General features: G+C 53.1%; 1 protein-coding gene across 2 annotated transcripts; it reads left to right on the plus strand.

Annotated features, from left to right (window-relative positions):
• Window positions 1–220: 220 nt before the first annotated feature.
• Window positions 221–12,790, plus strand: Nfe2l1 (NFE2 like bZIP transcription factor 1). 2 transcript variants are annotated; one of them, XM_052193947.1, is made up of 5 exons: window positions 221–319; window positions 1,905–2,926; window positions 7,798–8,013; window positions 8,673–8,831; window positions 9,709–12,790. In XM_052193947.1, the coding sequence occupies exons 2-5, from the start codon at window positions 2,417–2,419 to the stop codon at window positions 11,047–11,049; spliced, it is 2,226 nt and encodes a 741-aa protein (XP_052049907.1). In that variant the 5' UTR covers window positions 221–319; window positions 1,905–2,416; the 3' UTR covers window positions 11,050–12,790. The 2 variants fall into 2 exon arrangements, with proteins under 2 accessions (XP_052049907.1, XP_052049908.1); XM_052193948.1 differs by lacking the exon at window positions 221–319 and adding an exon at window positions 625–723.

Consider the following 12,790-nt stretch of genomic DNA (forward strand, 5'->3'; position numbering starts at 1 on the left):
TCTTGGGAAGACAGCGAGGAGGCGGAGACAAGCTCGACTATTGGGTTTTCCTTGCTGTCAATCAAAGTGACATCCGGTGATGGCTATAGCCCCTTCTAGCTGATTGGATCAACTGTTTCTGGGTGGCCGTGGCGGGCGGGTTTCCGAGTGCAGTGGAAGGAGGGGGCGGGGAGGGAAGCCGAGGCTGGGCGCTCCAGGCCGGCCGGAGGTGGCGGCGACGGCGGCGGTGGCGAGACCGGGACTCGGGCTGAGGGCCTGCTGTGGCGACAGCGGCAGCGACAGCGACAGCGGCAGCGGTAGACTGCGACCTCAGCAGCGGGTATCTGATATAATTCCCTTTCCTGACGAGATGGCCGCGGCGCAACAGGGCCGAAGCTTGCGGGATAAGGGGCGGCGAGAAGTGGTTGAGCAGGAGGCGGGACCCGGGAGGCCGAGAGGGGTCTTGATCGGGCTCGGGCCCTGGACATGGCCGGAAAGAAACGCAGGACCGAGCAGAAAGCGTGCTCCTGGGTGGGCTGGACTGAGAAGGGCCGAGGGCATGGGAGGGCGTGGTGAGGCTGGGCTCGAGAGTGGGGTGGGGCCTCGAGAACGGAGGGCGGGGTGAGGCTCGCTTTTAAGGGTGGGTCAAGGCCAGGAAAGTAGCACTTGTCGCTTGCTGTCCCTGAAAGCTTGGAGCCGCGGCGCCGAGAGTGGGCATGGCAGCTTGGTCTCAGCCAGACTCGGGTATGGCAGGGTGGGACCGGACTGGGGCCAGAGCCCTCTCTCTGGTCTTCTTGGCTTTGAAGAACTTTGCTCTCTCAAACTTTAAGTGGCTCTTTGGAAGTTTTCGTAGTAAATTGCGTGAGGACGGGCGGGTTTCAGAAACAGGGATGTTTACTCAGCCGAATAAGGGTATTCGTGGGTGTGTGTGTCTCTCGTACGTGTAGCTCCTACTTCACCTTTGGAACGGAGTTGATAGTGGGTCACGACAGAGGAGTTTATGATTTAATGGAAGCTCAAAAGTAGAAATCAGAAATAGAAAGGCAAATTTACCTTCTCCCCACTTGGCAACTTAGATTGAGAACTTGGCCATATCCTTCTGCTTTGGCTCAGAAGGTCATGTGAATAAAGATAAAACCTGTGAATTCAAATTCCAGCTGGAGCAGGGCCCCCACCATCTTCCACTGCCCTCCAGTACCAGCCCCTTTCTTTTATTTTGCCATGCTGGGGATTGAACCTAGGGCCTCTAACCAGGCACCCCTGATCTGTATCCTTGTCCCGTGCATTTTACTTTTAATATTGAAACGGTCTTATTAATTTGACCAGGCTGGTCTTAAACCCCTAATATTCATGTTTCAATGCTCTGAGTGGCCTCTGGTATTAAGCTGGCCTTTTATTAAAAGAAAAATAATTAACGAAAGAATTATAGGAAAGGGAAATGAGATTTCAAAGCTGGAATCACAAAAAGGCATGTGAAATGGAGGCTTGAACAGTCCCAAATATTTTTTCACAGTCCCTCGGTAATAATCTCTCCCTCTCTTTAGAGTTGGAAGGGACAATGACATGGGAAACCAACTTTTTTTAAGGGTAGGAAATGGGCTTCTTGTGCTAAAATTAGAAACTGGGTAATGTGTTCTATTAAGAGTGTTGGTAAATTAGACAAAGTGTAAGATAATTTTGAATGCCTTGCACAGTTTGCTTCAAATAAGACCTTTTAAAAATTATAGCAGATTTTATATTTAGTAACTGAGTGTGCTTGTGTACTTCCTTTTCCTTTCAGGGTTGGTACAGCAGGTTTGGTCTGGTTTTTCTGTGTAAAAGTAACCTTTAAGTATGTTTCCTACTGTCTCTCTGAAATTTCTTACCTTGATCATGATGTGAAGAGTATGGAATCTTATCTGGCTGTCCTGTGATTCCCATTTCAGGGTTCTCTGGAAACCCCCCTGGTAAGTGCAGAGGAGGCGGGACACTCTGACCCAAGACAAAGACCTGTAGCTCCTGCCAAAGAAAATAAACCTTAGGAAGGAGAAGGGGGAAAAAAAGGAGGAAAGAAAGACTCCATGAGCTGTTTGTGCGAGCAGGCGGCAGTAGATCTCCACAGACGACAACGAATGTGAATTGGAAAGTGACTGTGTATGGACTGTGGTGAAGTGAGTTGAGAGGGCCCTGAGCGCCCGGACTGCCTTAGGAAGGACGAGCGGCTCAGCTCTGCGAGGTGAGGTGTCAAGAAGGGAAAGGTGAATGTGGCTTTCGCTCCACAGGGTGTGCTTTCCTCTGGGGCCGTCAGGGAGCTCAGCCCCCGTGTGGTGCTGGGGTGGGGTACAGGGTCTCACACTGAGGAGGTTGGCCTGCTGGCTGAAGTGGCAGAGCAGTGGCCTTGATTTGTCTTGTGGAAGATTTAAAAACAGAAAAGCATAAATATTCTGGTCCTTCAGCAATGCTTTCTCTGAAGAAATATTTAACGGAAGGACTTCTCCAGTTCACCATTCTGCTGAGTCTGATTGGGGTTCGGGTGGACGTGGATACTTACCTGACCTCACAGCTCCCCCCTCTCCGGGAGATCATCCTGGGGCCCAGCTCTGCCTATACCCAGACGCAGTTCCACAACCTGAGGAATACCTTGGATGGCTATGGGATCCACCCCAAGAGCATAGACCTGGACAATTACTTCACTGCCCGCCGGCTCCTTAGTCAGGTGAGGGCCCTGGATAGGTTCCAGGTGCCTACCACTGAGGTAAATGCTTGGCTGGTTCACCGGGACCCTGAGGGGTCTGTCTCTGGCGGCCAGCCCAACGCAGGCCTCGCCCTCGAGAGTTCCAGTGGCCTCCAGGATGTGACAGGCCCAGACAACGCGGTGAGAGAAAGCGAAACGGAGCAGGGATTCAGTGAAGATTTGGAGGACTTGGGGGCTGTAGCCCCTCCTGTCAGTGGAGACCTAACCAAGGAGGTTAGTGGCCCTGTGGTGGTGGGCGGGCTTGGGCATTGGGAAGGAATAGGCTGGTTCTGAAGGATTGTTGGCTCTCCACCGAGTCCTTTGAAGAACCAAATAGGTTGGGGTTGAGTTTGGACCTCTGGCACTGCTTGGATAGGAATGGCCTAAATTGTCTCACTTCAGGGTTGGGAGCTGGGAACATTTTTGTTTTGAACCATTGACCTACCCCTGAGGGTACTGTCAGGGCAGGGTGGTTCCTAGAACATGCCAGGGTTTTTACTGCTTAGATTTTGGTATGACTGCTAGAGGCTTTAGTTGGAGAGAGGGCCATGTTATGATGGGCTTTGATTGAGTGTATCTTGTTGCTAAGACACATACTATGTGGCCTCTCTTGACTTGTACCCCCCCACCACACACACTCACACACACACACTCTCTAAAACATGAGTACTGTACCCTAAAGTTCTCTAGGTCAGGCTTGTTGTTGTAAACTCCCTTTAACTCTCCTGGGCCTGAGCCAAAGGGCAGACTTTGGTAGTTATTCTTGGCCAGCAGAGGCCAAAGCTCCTGTTCTTTGCTAAAGGCCTGCTGCGGGGAGTAAAGCAGAAAGAAAAGGCTGGAAGCTAGAGGAGAACTGTACTGTGCTCAGCTCAGCTTGATCTGAGCTTAGAGGCGATCGTCAGCTCCTGGCACAGGGCTGGCAAACCTGTGGGTGTAGAGAAGGATGCAGTTCCTCTCCTTTAGTGATGCAGATAGCTACTGCTGCCCTGTCTGACGACCTAGGTAGTGGAACAGCATCGGTTTGCCACTAGCCCTAGGAGCTCAGAAGACCCACGCTCTGTTACTGGCCTGGCTAGTGTATGGCTGCCGCAGAGCTTGACCCCCATCTCCTACCAGCTCACACCACATTTTATCTCCCTTCCCGAATGAAGCCTATTTATTATCTCGGCTGTCTTGATTATTAGTGACTGGTAGAGAGGATGGCTTATATCAGCTCCATGGTCCTCATCTGGGGTGACTTTTGTCGTAGCTGTGGGGAAGGATGCTACTGGCACCTGGTAGGCAAAACCAGCAGTGTTGCTGACTTGTCTTAAACAGCTCAGGGCAACCTAACTATCAGTTTATCTCACCCTAAGTTGTTAGTAATTGTGATTGGGAAAGCCACTCAGATCAGCTAGCTCGACTGGATCTGTGTGAGAGAGGCTGGGATTGTCTGACCATGGGGGGGTCTGGAACATTTTTTGCCTCTCAGAGCTTTTGGTCTTAATATTTTTCTTTAAAATTTTAATATTTTTGAGATGATCTGGCTGGCTTGGCTCTTGCTCTGTAGATAAGGGTAACCTTGAACTTGCAAAAGTCCTCCCGCCCTGCCTACCTTTGCCTCTCCCGAATGCTGGGATTACAGGCGAATGCTGGGATTACAGGCATGTTGGCTTTGTGTTAGATTCTTGTAGTGCCACTTGGCATCTCACCTTTTTTCTGCTGCTTCTTACCCTGTCATTTAAATGGGCTTCTGAAGTCCCGAGAGCTGAAGAATCCTGTTTCTGCCCCAGGCGGCCTGGGTAGGTTTTCTGCTGAGAACTTACAGGCTTAGCACTGATACTGCCCTTCAGGGAGGTTTTTTGGGGAATATAGAATTTTTTGGATGTAACTGAGTGTGTTGGGGCAGAATAGGATGGAACCTGGTATCTGCTTTCCTTTTCGTGTCCATAAAGAAGGTTGTGTTTTCTCTGACCCAGGCCTTTACCACTCCCTTTGGGAAGCTGGGTGGGTCATGCTTGAGGGACCCAGGCTGGGGAGGAGAGAAAGGAAGATTATGATGTGCCTAGAACAACATTTCCTCAGCAACTCAGGGATAAAAATACCCAGGTCCAGAGCATGTGACAGGCACTGCTGGAGCCGGTATTATCCCTGGGGTGGTAGTGCTCCCTGCTGCCAAGCCTGTTCGATGGGCAGCCATAGCTTAGGCCCTTGTCAGGGATAGGATTCCCCTCCAGGTTGGCACCCTGCCCAGAGCAAGGGGTGGCCTGTTTACAGCTCTTCCTGGGTTAGAAGCAGGCTGTAACCAAGGGAGAACGCACTGTCTCTCTGGCCTGACCTTAGGCTGTGGGGGAGTAGTAGTGAGGAGAAATGTTTCCCCCCCCCCGAGAAGCAGTCCAGGAAGGCAGAAATGGGGTTTTCAATTCCAATTCTGTCAGATTTCATCTCCTCCACCCCCACCCCCGGACCCCTGCTAGGAGAGGTGCTAGTCAGGCTTGGGCACCGAATGCTCTCTTTTTTCTCCTCCTGACCCCCAGCCCCTCCCCCAAGTTGTTCTTTAAAAAGCTAAAATGGAAGTGGGTAACTGGTGTATCTGCGGCCCGGACCTGCTCAGCACCTGTCTCCCTAGTGCTGGCTTCAGAATTGTCTCTCGAGGTTGATTTGTTTGTTTTTGGTAGGGGATAGGCCTGGCCTGCACTGATATGTCGCATGTATGTAATAATGGCTTTTCCCTTTCCTCCAGTTTGGCCTGTTCTAGGGTGACAAAGCTCCTGGGCCCTTTTTCTGGCTTGGGTTGCCCTGGGTTCCTGCCCAGCCTGGCTTGTGATCCCTAGCCTTGAGGACTAGCCATAGCCTTCTGAAGGAATGGGGAAACTCCACTTCCCAGCAAAGAATTTAGTTTTCAGTGAAGCTTCTGGAGGAGTGTCTGCCCAGTCACAGGAATGGGCTGGAAGAGCAAGATGCGACAGGAGGGAGGAAAGTGGCACCCCTTCCCCCAGGACTCTCACTGCACCACCCCAGCTGATTGACTGGGCTGGGTGGGGCTGCCCGCCCCTGGGTGCATCTCCTCAAGGAGACGGAGGCGGCCCAGGGATGGGCCGGTTCCTTGCGGCAGCTTCTCCAGCTGCCCTGGTGCAGAGATTGGCTCCCTTCTGCAGCTAGGTAACAGGCGGTGGGAGGGGATTGGCTCCTTCCGCATCTCCAGCGGAGACTTGGGGGAGGAGATTGGCTCGCAGCGCAGCCTAGGTAACGACAGTGGGAGGGGATTGGCTCTTTCCGCAGCCCCAGCTGCTGACCTGGGGGAGGGGATTGGTTCTCTGCAGCCTCAGCAGTGACCTGCGGGGTGGGGGGGAGGGGATTGGCTCCTTGCGGCAGCCTAGGTAACAAGTTTGGGGGGCGTGGGGAGGGGGAGAGGGAGGAGCGGGAGGATAGGCTCAGGAGGGAGTTGCTTTCCTCTGCAGCGTGAGCGCGGAGCATGGGGTGGGAGTCCCGACTCACTGCAGCCTCTGCGGTGAGCTCAGGGTGGGGGCTGCTGGGCGCCTGAGTGGAACTGGGGTTGTGAGGTGGGAGGGGGCTGCTCCAGGATGGAGGAAGGGGGCTGGGCTGGGCCGCCCAGGCAGCAGCACGGGCGGGGCACCTTCCTCGGGCCCCTCGGAGCTACCAAGGGGCCACCCTTCCAGCCTGGTGTGAGTCCTGCAAGCCACGAGCTCCTTGCAGCCCCCTGTCCGGCTTCCCGGCACCGGCTGCTCTGGGGCTCCTCTCGCAGACCATGACCCGCCTGGACCGCAGCTCTCGCAGTGGTGGGGGCCATGCCAAAGACAGGCCCCTTAACTCTTGGCTGGCTGGTCACCGGGTGGCCCAGCCCCCCTCTGCTCCTGGGTCCAGGGCTTCTGTTCAGGTTGGTGTACGGTGAGAGACTCCAGGGAGAGGTACATGTGGGAGGTCTTGGGGGGTCTTAGGATGGGGCAAGTGGTGCTAGGAGAGAGTACGGTCCCAGCTGTGGGTAGAGTGGTGGGGTTGGTCTGAAGATACTCTTCAGTGGAAAGTGTGTGCTTTTACATTTCTGGAAGGAAGGCAACACTTAAGGGTCCTTTCAGGTTTGCTGAGAAGACTCCTAAAGGGAGGGGCATATATAGGAAGTTGAAATGGCTCTGTTGGGGTTCTGTGCTGCTGTCAGTGGAGGTGGCAGTTGGTGCAGGAACTGTCTAGGAGCCACAGAACAAAGTGAAAGGAGGCATTTTAATGTCCAAGGTTGCAGTCAGCTCAGCAGGATGAGAGTTATGTCCTTGAGTGGGTTGACTGATGGGGAGCTGGTGAGTGCTGGGGTGTGGTATGGGAGGGGTGAGGGAGTCCTGGTGTAAGGGGACACCGTGAGATTGGCCTAAGCAAGGGTGGGGTATGTACTGGGGATCATCTAACGCTCTGAGGTTCCCTTGGGTTTGAGGCAGCTTGCTAGGATCAGTTGAATTCTGTCAGGGATCATGAGGTGAGGCTAGGCCTTTAATAGTTGTAGATGTTCAAGCTTACTCCAGCTGTGAGCCGGTGAAGGGGGAATGACTGTAGAAGGGCTGGAGACAGCCCGGCGTTGTCATTGGTTGCATCAGGTGGTTGGAAATGCAGGGATTTTCCTCTCCAGGCTACCCCACCCCTTTATGCAAATCCAGTGGCACCACAGGCTGATGCAAGCCTGGTCACTGCTAAGCAATTCCACAGGGCAGTTTGCCCTTGCTTGCCATGGTCAGGCAGTCTATGTTTTCAGGGTCTCCTACTCTTGAAAGGAGAAGGGTCTCTTGCTTCCTTCTCTGGCTTTTTAGAGGTGATTCAGCCCTGCCCGGTAGCTTGGGTGTGACTCTGGCCCACATTCTAAACCCAAACCTGTGTGATGCTAGACATGTTAGTACTTTTTAGTAATGGCTCTTGTTTTGGTGGAATATTGCCTGGGAATGAAGGATGCCTTGCTGGTGCAGAGGAAGCAGGGGAGGAAAGCTAACAGGCACAGGCCTGGGTGTGACCCCACCCGGGATTGATTGGAGTGTCAGGTGGGACCTCGGAGGGGTAGGACCAGGGAGCTCTCTCCCTGGGTGGGGGCTACTTGAAAGCTAAAGTCATCTTGGTCTGTCTTTCAGGATATAGATCTGATTGACATCCTTTGGCGACAGGATATTGATCTGGGGGCTGGGCGTGAGGTTTTTGACTACAGTCATCGCCAGAAGGAGCAGGATGTGGATAAGGAACTGCAAGATGGAGGAGAACGAGAGGACACCTGGTCCGGCGAGAGTGCGGAAGCTCTGGCCCGAGACCTGCTAGTAGATGGAGAGACTGGGGAGAGCTTCCCTGCACAGGTACTGCCGCTTCCACTGTCTCCCACATGGTCTCTGCTCTCCCTGCTCCCCAGACTCACCGTGCTGGAGCACTTCCAGAAGACTTGCTCTGGATCAGGGCTGTGTCTTGCAGTGGACCTGATTGTATTTGGCTTAGGGCCTATAAAGGCACAGTAGACAGTGGACTCAGAAGCACTAGGTCTTGACAGTAGATATGCGGGCAGGCAAGGTGTCTAGCATCTTGGAACACTTGTCCATCCCTTCTGTTGTTCTGGGAATAGGGAACTCAGGTTTGACATTCAGAATGGCTGGGACACTGCAAACCTACAGTGGTTCTGGAAAAGGGGTGTTTGTTATAGATAGCTAAGGCCCAGGACAGTCAGACTTACAGTTGCTACTGCCACAGGTGTCTGGTGGGGAGGACCAGACAGCCCTGTCTTTGGAAAAGTGTCTTAGGATGCTAGAGGTCACCTGCCTTTTAGAGAGGAGGCTGAGGTGAGGAGGACCAGAGAGCCCCTGAGCAACCTGCTCAACACACAGCCCTTAGCTGCAGGGCCAGCTCTTGGTTCTGGCCTTAGCCTGGCTACTGAGGGTGAATTAGAGAAAGAGACGGGAGCCAGATGCTAGTCACTAGGAGAAAGCAAAAGGTGCCCTCCATTCAGCTCTGTGTTGTGCCTTAGGTCCCAGCTGACGTTTCCAGCATCACAGAAGCAGTGCCTAATGAGAGTGAGTCCCCTGCCCTTCAGAACAGCCTTCTATCTCCTCTTCTGACGGGGACAGAATCACCATTTGATTTGGAACAGCAGTGGCAAGATCTCATGTCCATCATGGAAATGCAGGTAGGACTGACAAAAAAGCACAGCCTCGCAGGGCTCTGTCCCCGCTTGTAGTTACATGTACCTCCAGGAGAGGACAACAGTAGCAAAGTAGGGACACTTGAGGGGTGACTCCAGGGTGGGATTGAATTCTGACTCAATATGGAGCCTCCCAAAGCATGGGCTGTCATGGAGTTGCACCTTCCCTTCCTGTAGCAGATAATCAGCTGCTGACACTCTCACATAGTGCTTTATAGCCATGGGCATCTTCCTTTGGCCTGCTGCCATCTAGTAACCCTTTGCTGTTAGATTTATTTAGTTTTGTTTTCGAGACATGGTTTCTGTGTGTAGCCCTGCTGTCCTGGAACTCACTCTGTAGACCAGGTTGGCCTCGAACTTAGAAATCTGCCTGCCTCTGCCTCCCAAATGCTGGGATTAAAGGCGTGCGCCACCACTGCCTGGCTCGATTTGTTTGTTGCAATGCTGGGATAGAGCCCAAGGTGGGATAAAGCCCACCTATTAGGCACGTGCTGTTCCACTGAGCTACCTTTAGCCCTCAGTTGTTAAAATGTGGGCAGTGGAAGGTCAGAAACGTTGGGTGATGCGCTGTGATTCCGCAGCAAGCTCTTGTAGCAGGTTTTCAGAACTATATTTGGCTATTTCAGTTTGTGTACTCCAATCCGCTTCAAGATATGGGGATCTAGCCGCACACCCAGGAGCTGGTCAGTTTTGCATTGGGCTGAAAGCCATAGTTAGGAACCCCTGTGACCGGCCTATTGGTCTAAGCTGGGGGCTTTACTGTGCAGGCTTTTGCTCTTTTGCCCAGGGAGCTGTTCTTCATTGGGAACCTACCTGGTGTTAGTCTGCTCCTTTTGAATGCTGGTACAATTCTCTCTTCCAGGCTATGGAAGTAAATACATCAGCAAATGAAATTCTGTACGATGCCCCTCCTGGAGACCCTCTTAGCACCAACTACAGCCTTGCTCCCAACACTCCTATCAATCAGAATGTCAGCCTGCATCAGGCATCCCTGGGGGGCTGCAGTCAGGACTTCTCCCTCTTCAGCCCCGAGGTGGAGAGCCTGCCTGTGGCCAGCAGCTCCACACTGCTTCCACTTGTCCCCAGCAACTCCACCAGTCTCAACTCCACCTTTGGCTCTACCAACCTAGCAGGGCTTTTCTTTCCATCCCAGCTCAATGGCACGGCCAATGACACATCAGGCCCTGAGCTGCCTGACCCCCTTGGGGGCCTGTTAGATGAAGCTATGCTGGATGAAATCAGCCTGATGGACCTGGCCATTGAGGAGGGCTTCAACCCGGTGCAGGCCTCCCAGCTCGAGGAGGAGTTTGACTCTGACTCAGGCCTCTCCTTGGACTCCAGCCATAGCCCTTCCTCTCTGAGCAGCTCTGAAGGGAGCTCTTCTTCCTCTTCCTCCTCCTCTTCCTCTTCTGCTTCCTCCTCTGCCTCTTCTTCCTTCTCTGAGGAGGGTGCTGTTGGTTACAGCTCTGACTCTGAGACCCTAGATCTAGAAGAGGCTGAGGGTGCAGTGGGCTACCAGCCGGAGTACTCCAAGTTCTGCCGCATGAGCTATCAGGATCCTTCTCAGCTCTCTTGCCTTCCCTACTTAGAGCATGTGGGCCACAATCATACGTACAATATGGCACCCAGTGCCCTTGACTCTGCTGATCTACCACCACCCAGCACCCTCAAGAAAGGTAGTAAGGAAAAGCAGGCTGACTTCCTGGACAAGCAGATGAGCCGAGATGAGCACAGAGCCCGCGCCATGAAGATCCCATTCACCAACGACAAGATCATCAACCTGCCTGTAGAGGAGTTCAATGAGCTGCTGTCCAAATACCAGCTGAGTGAGGCCCAGCTCAGCCTCATCCGGGATATCCGGCGCCGGGGCAAAAACAAGATGGCTGCACAGAACTGCCGCAAGCGCAAGTTGGACACCATCCTGAACCTAGAACGTGATGTCGAGGATTTGCAGCGAGATAAGGCCCGATTGCTCCGAGAAAAGGTAGAGTTCCTGCGGTCTCTGCGGCAGATGAAGCAGAAGGTCCAGAGCTTATACCAGGAAGTGTTTGGGCGGCTGCGGGATGAGAATGGGAGGCCCTACTCACCCAGTCAGTATGCCCTTCAGTATGCTGGGGATGGCAGTGTCCTCCTCATTCCTCGCACGATGGCTGACCAGCAGGCTCGGCGACAGGAGAGAAAGCCAAAGGACCGGAGGAAGTGAGCCTGGGGAGGCAGGGGGTGGACGCTCACTAAGACCGAAACTGGAGAAGGGCTGGGCCTGGACCTAACGTTGGGGACTTAAATGCCTTCTTATCCAATATATCTTCTCAGATGGGATGACTGCGGGTCAGTGCACCGAAGAGGCGGGCGCAGGCGCTGTCTGGCTCAGCTGCCCCACTGGGAGTGGGCAGGGATGACCTGACTGTTTGGGTGATTGGGGTCCCCAGCCTATTCCCTTTCTCCTGAGGGAAGGGTGGTGTTGGCGTGCTGGAGGTAGAGGAGCTGTGTGGAGTGAAGACTGACAAAGGGAAAAGGAGAGAAAGTAGTGGAAAGTCTCATTCCTTGAAGGAGAAAAGGAAGGAAACCCCCTAAAATCAAAGCAGTCAGGAAAATCTGAGCAACTGTTGAGAGCTTTGGCCGGCTTTCTGTTTCTCAGCAGTGAAGTTTAGGTGACTCCAGTGGGCCTAGGGAACGTTGCTGGTATGGAAGCAGGCAAGGCAGGGCCACCGAAGGACTTTGTAACTGTTTCTTGAACTCTTGCATCCCTGAAGGGGAAGAAGCTCTTGGATGGCACCTGTAATATTTCAGTTACTAAAGTGGGAGCTGTAGGGGCCAGTACCTATTTGGTTTTCGGCCTGAGGAGGGCAGAGGGTATAGGAAGTGATAGAGGCCTGTGTGCAGCAGCCCCAACATCGAGCATGTCACTCACTGCCCTGCCACAGCCACCTCCCTCCCTAGCCATCCCAGAGCTGAGCTCCCACTGTCCTCAGAGAGCCTGCATGGAAATGCTGTCCTCTTCCACCCCTCTCCTTTTGTGGTCCCCACCTTCACTAGCTGCCTCCAGCTCTGGAGTGGGGTGCTATTCTGGCAGTATCTGGAACTCGGCCTACAGCTTCCTCTGCAGGGTCTAAACAGGGAAGGAGATGGTGTGGAGGAGAGGTCCCAGTGACATCCAGGCACTGTTCAGCACAACACTGGGAAGTGACTCTTCCCTTAGCCCCTCTGCCTACTAACACCTGGGCTCCTCACTGGGGGAAAACAAAAGCCTATAAACCCCAGCAACAAAACCTAGTCCTCATAGAATTTCTTGCGCTTTGATTTCTTTAGGGCGTGTGCCCTGTTACACTTATAGGGCCTAGGATGCTTGTGTTGAGTAAAAAGGAGATGCCCCAATATTCAAAGCTGCTAAATGTTCTCTTTGCCATAAAGACTCCGTGTTAACTGTGTAAACACTTGGGATTTTTCTCCTCTGTCCCGAGGTCTGGTCTTGATTTCTTTTTTGGGTTTCTTTCTAGGAAAATGAGAAGTGCATGCAGTAGGCAGGAGATGACCCTCCCCTAGGCGCGCGGCTTCAGGCAGCTTAGCCTGGGTTCCTGGAGGACAGCCCTGGGGGAGGCAGTGAGGGGCAGCGCCAAGATAGCCAGATGGTTCTAGGACCACAGTGTCTTTTTTTTTTTAATTTTTTTTAAACTGCCCCACCCCCACCCCCCAATCTTGGTCAGCTCTGGAGTACTGCCTGCCCCAGACTAGCAGGGGTGAAGGGGGAAGCACTGATCCTCCTAGTGCAGGGAGGAGGGGGTTTCCTAACTGAGCAGTAGGGATAGAAAGCGTGAGCCTGGGAGTGCTTTTTATAAATTATTTTCCTTGTAGATTTTATTTTTAATTTATCTCTGTGACCTGCCAGGGAGAGGAGAGAAAGAAATGCTGTGAGCACATGACAAAATAAAATCAAATAAAATGGA

This window comes from Apodemus sylvaticus, chromosome 10 (genome assembly GCF_947179515.1).
Source record: "Apodemus sylvaticus chromosome 10, mApoSyl1.1, whole genome shotgun sequence".
NCBI classification, from domain to species: Eukaryota; Metazoa; Chordata; class Mammalia; order Rodentia; family Muridae; genus Apodemus; species Apodemus sylvaticus.

Bases quoted from the DNA above. Each gene is read 5' to 3' on its own strand.
- Nfe2l1 (XM_052193947.1), top strand. From the start codon at position 2,417: ATGCTTTCTCTGAAGAAATATTTAACGGAAGGACTTCTCCAGTTCACC. The intron at 2,927-7,797 runs GTTAGTGGCCCT...TCTGTCTTTCAG, and splicing joins GTGGAGACCTAACCAAGGAG to GATATAGATCTGATTGACAT. The intron at 8,014-8,672 runs GTACTGCCGCTT...GTTGTGCCTTAG, and splicing joins GGGAGAGCTTCCCTGCACAG to GTCCCAGCTGACGTTTCCAG.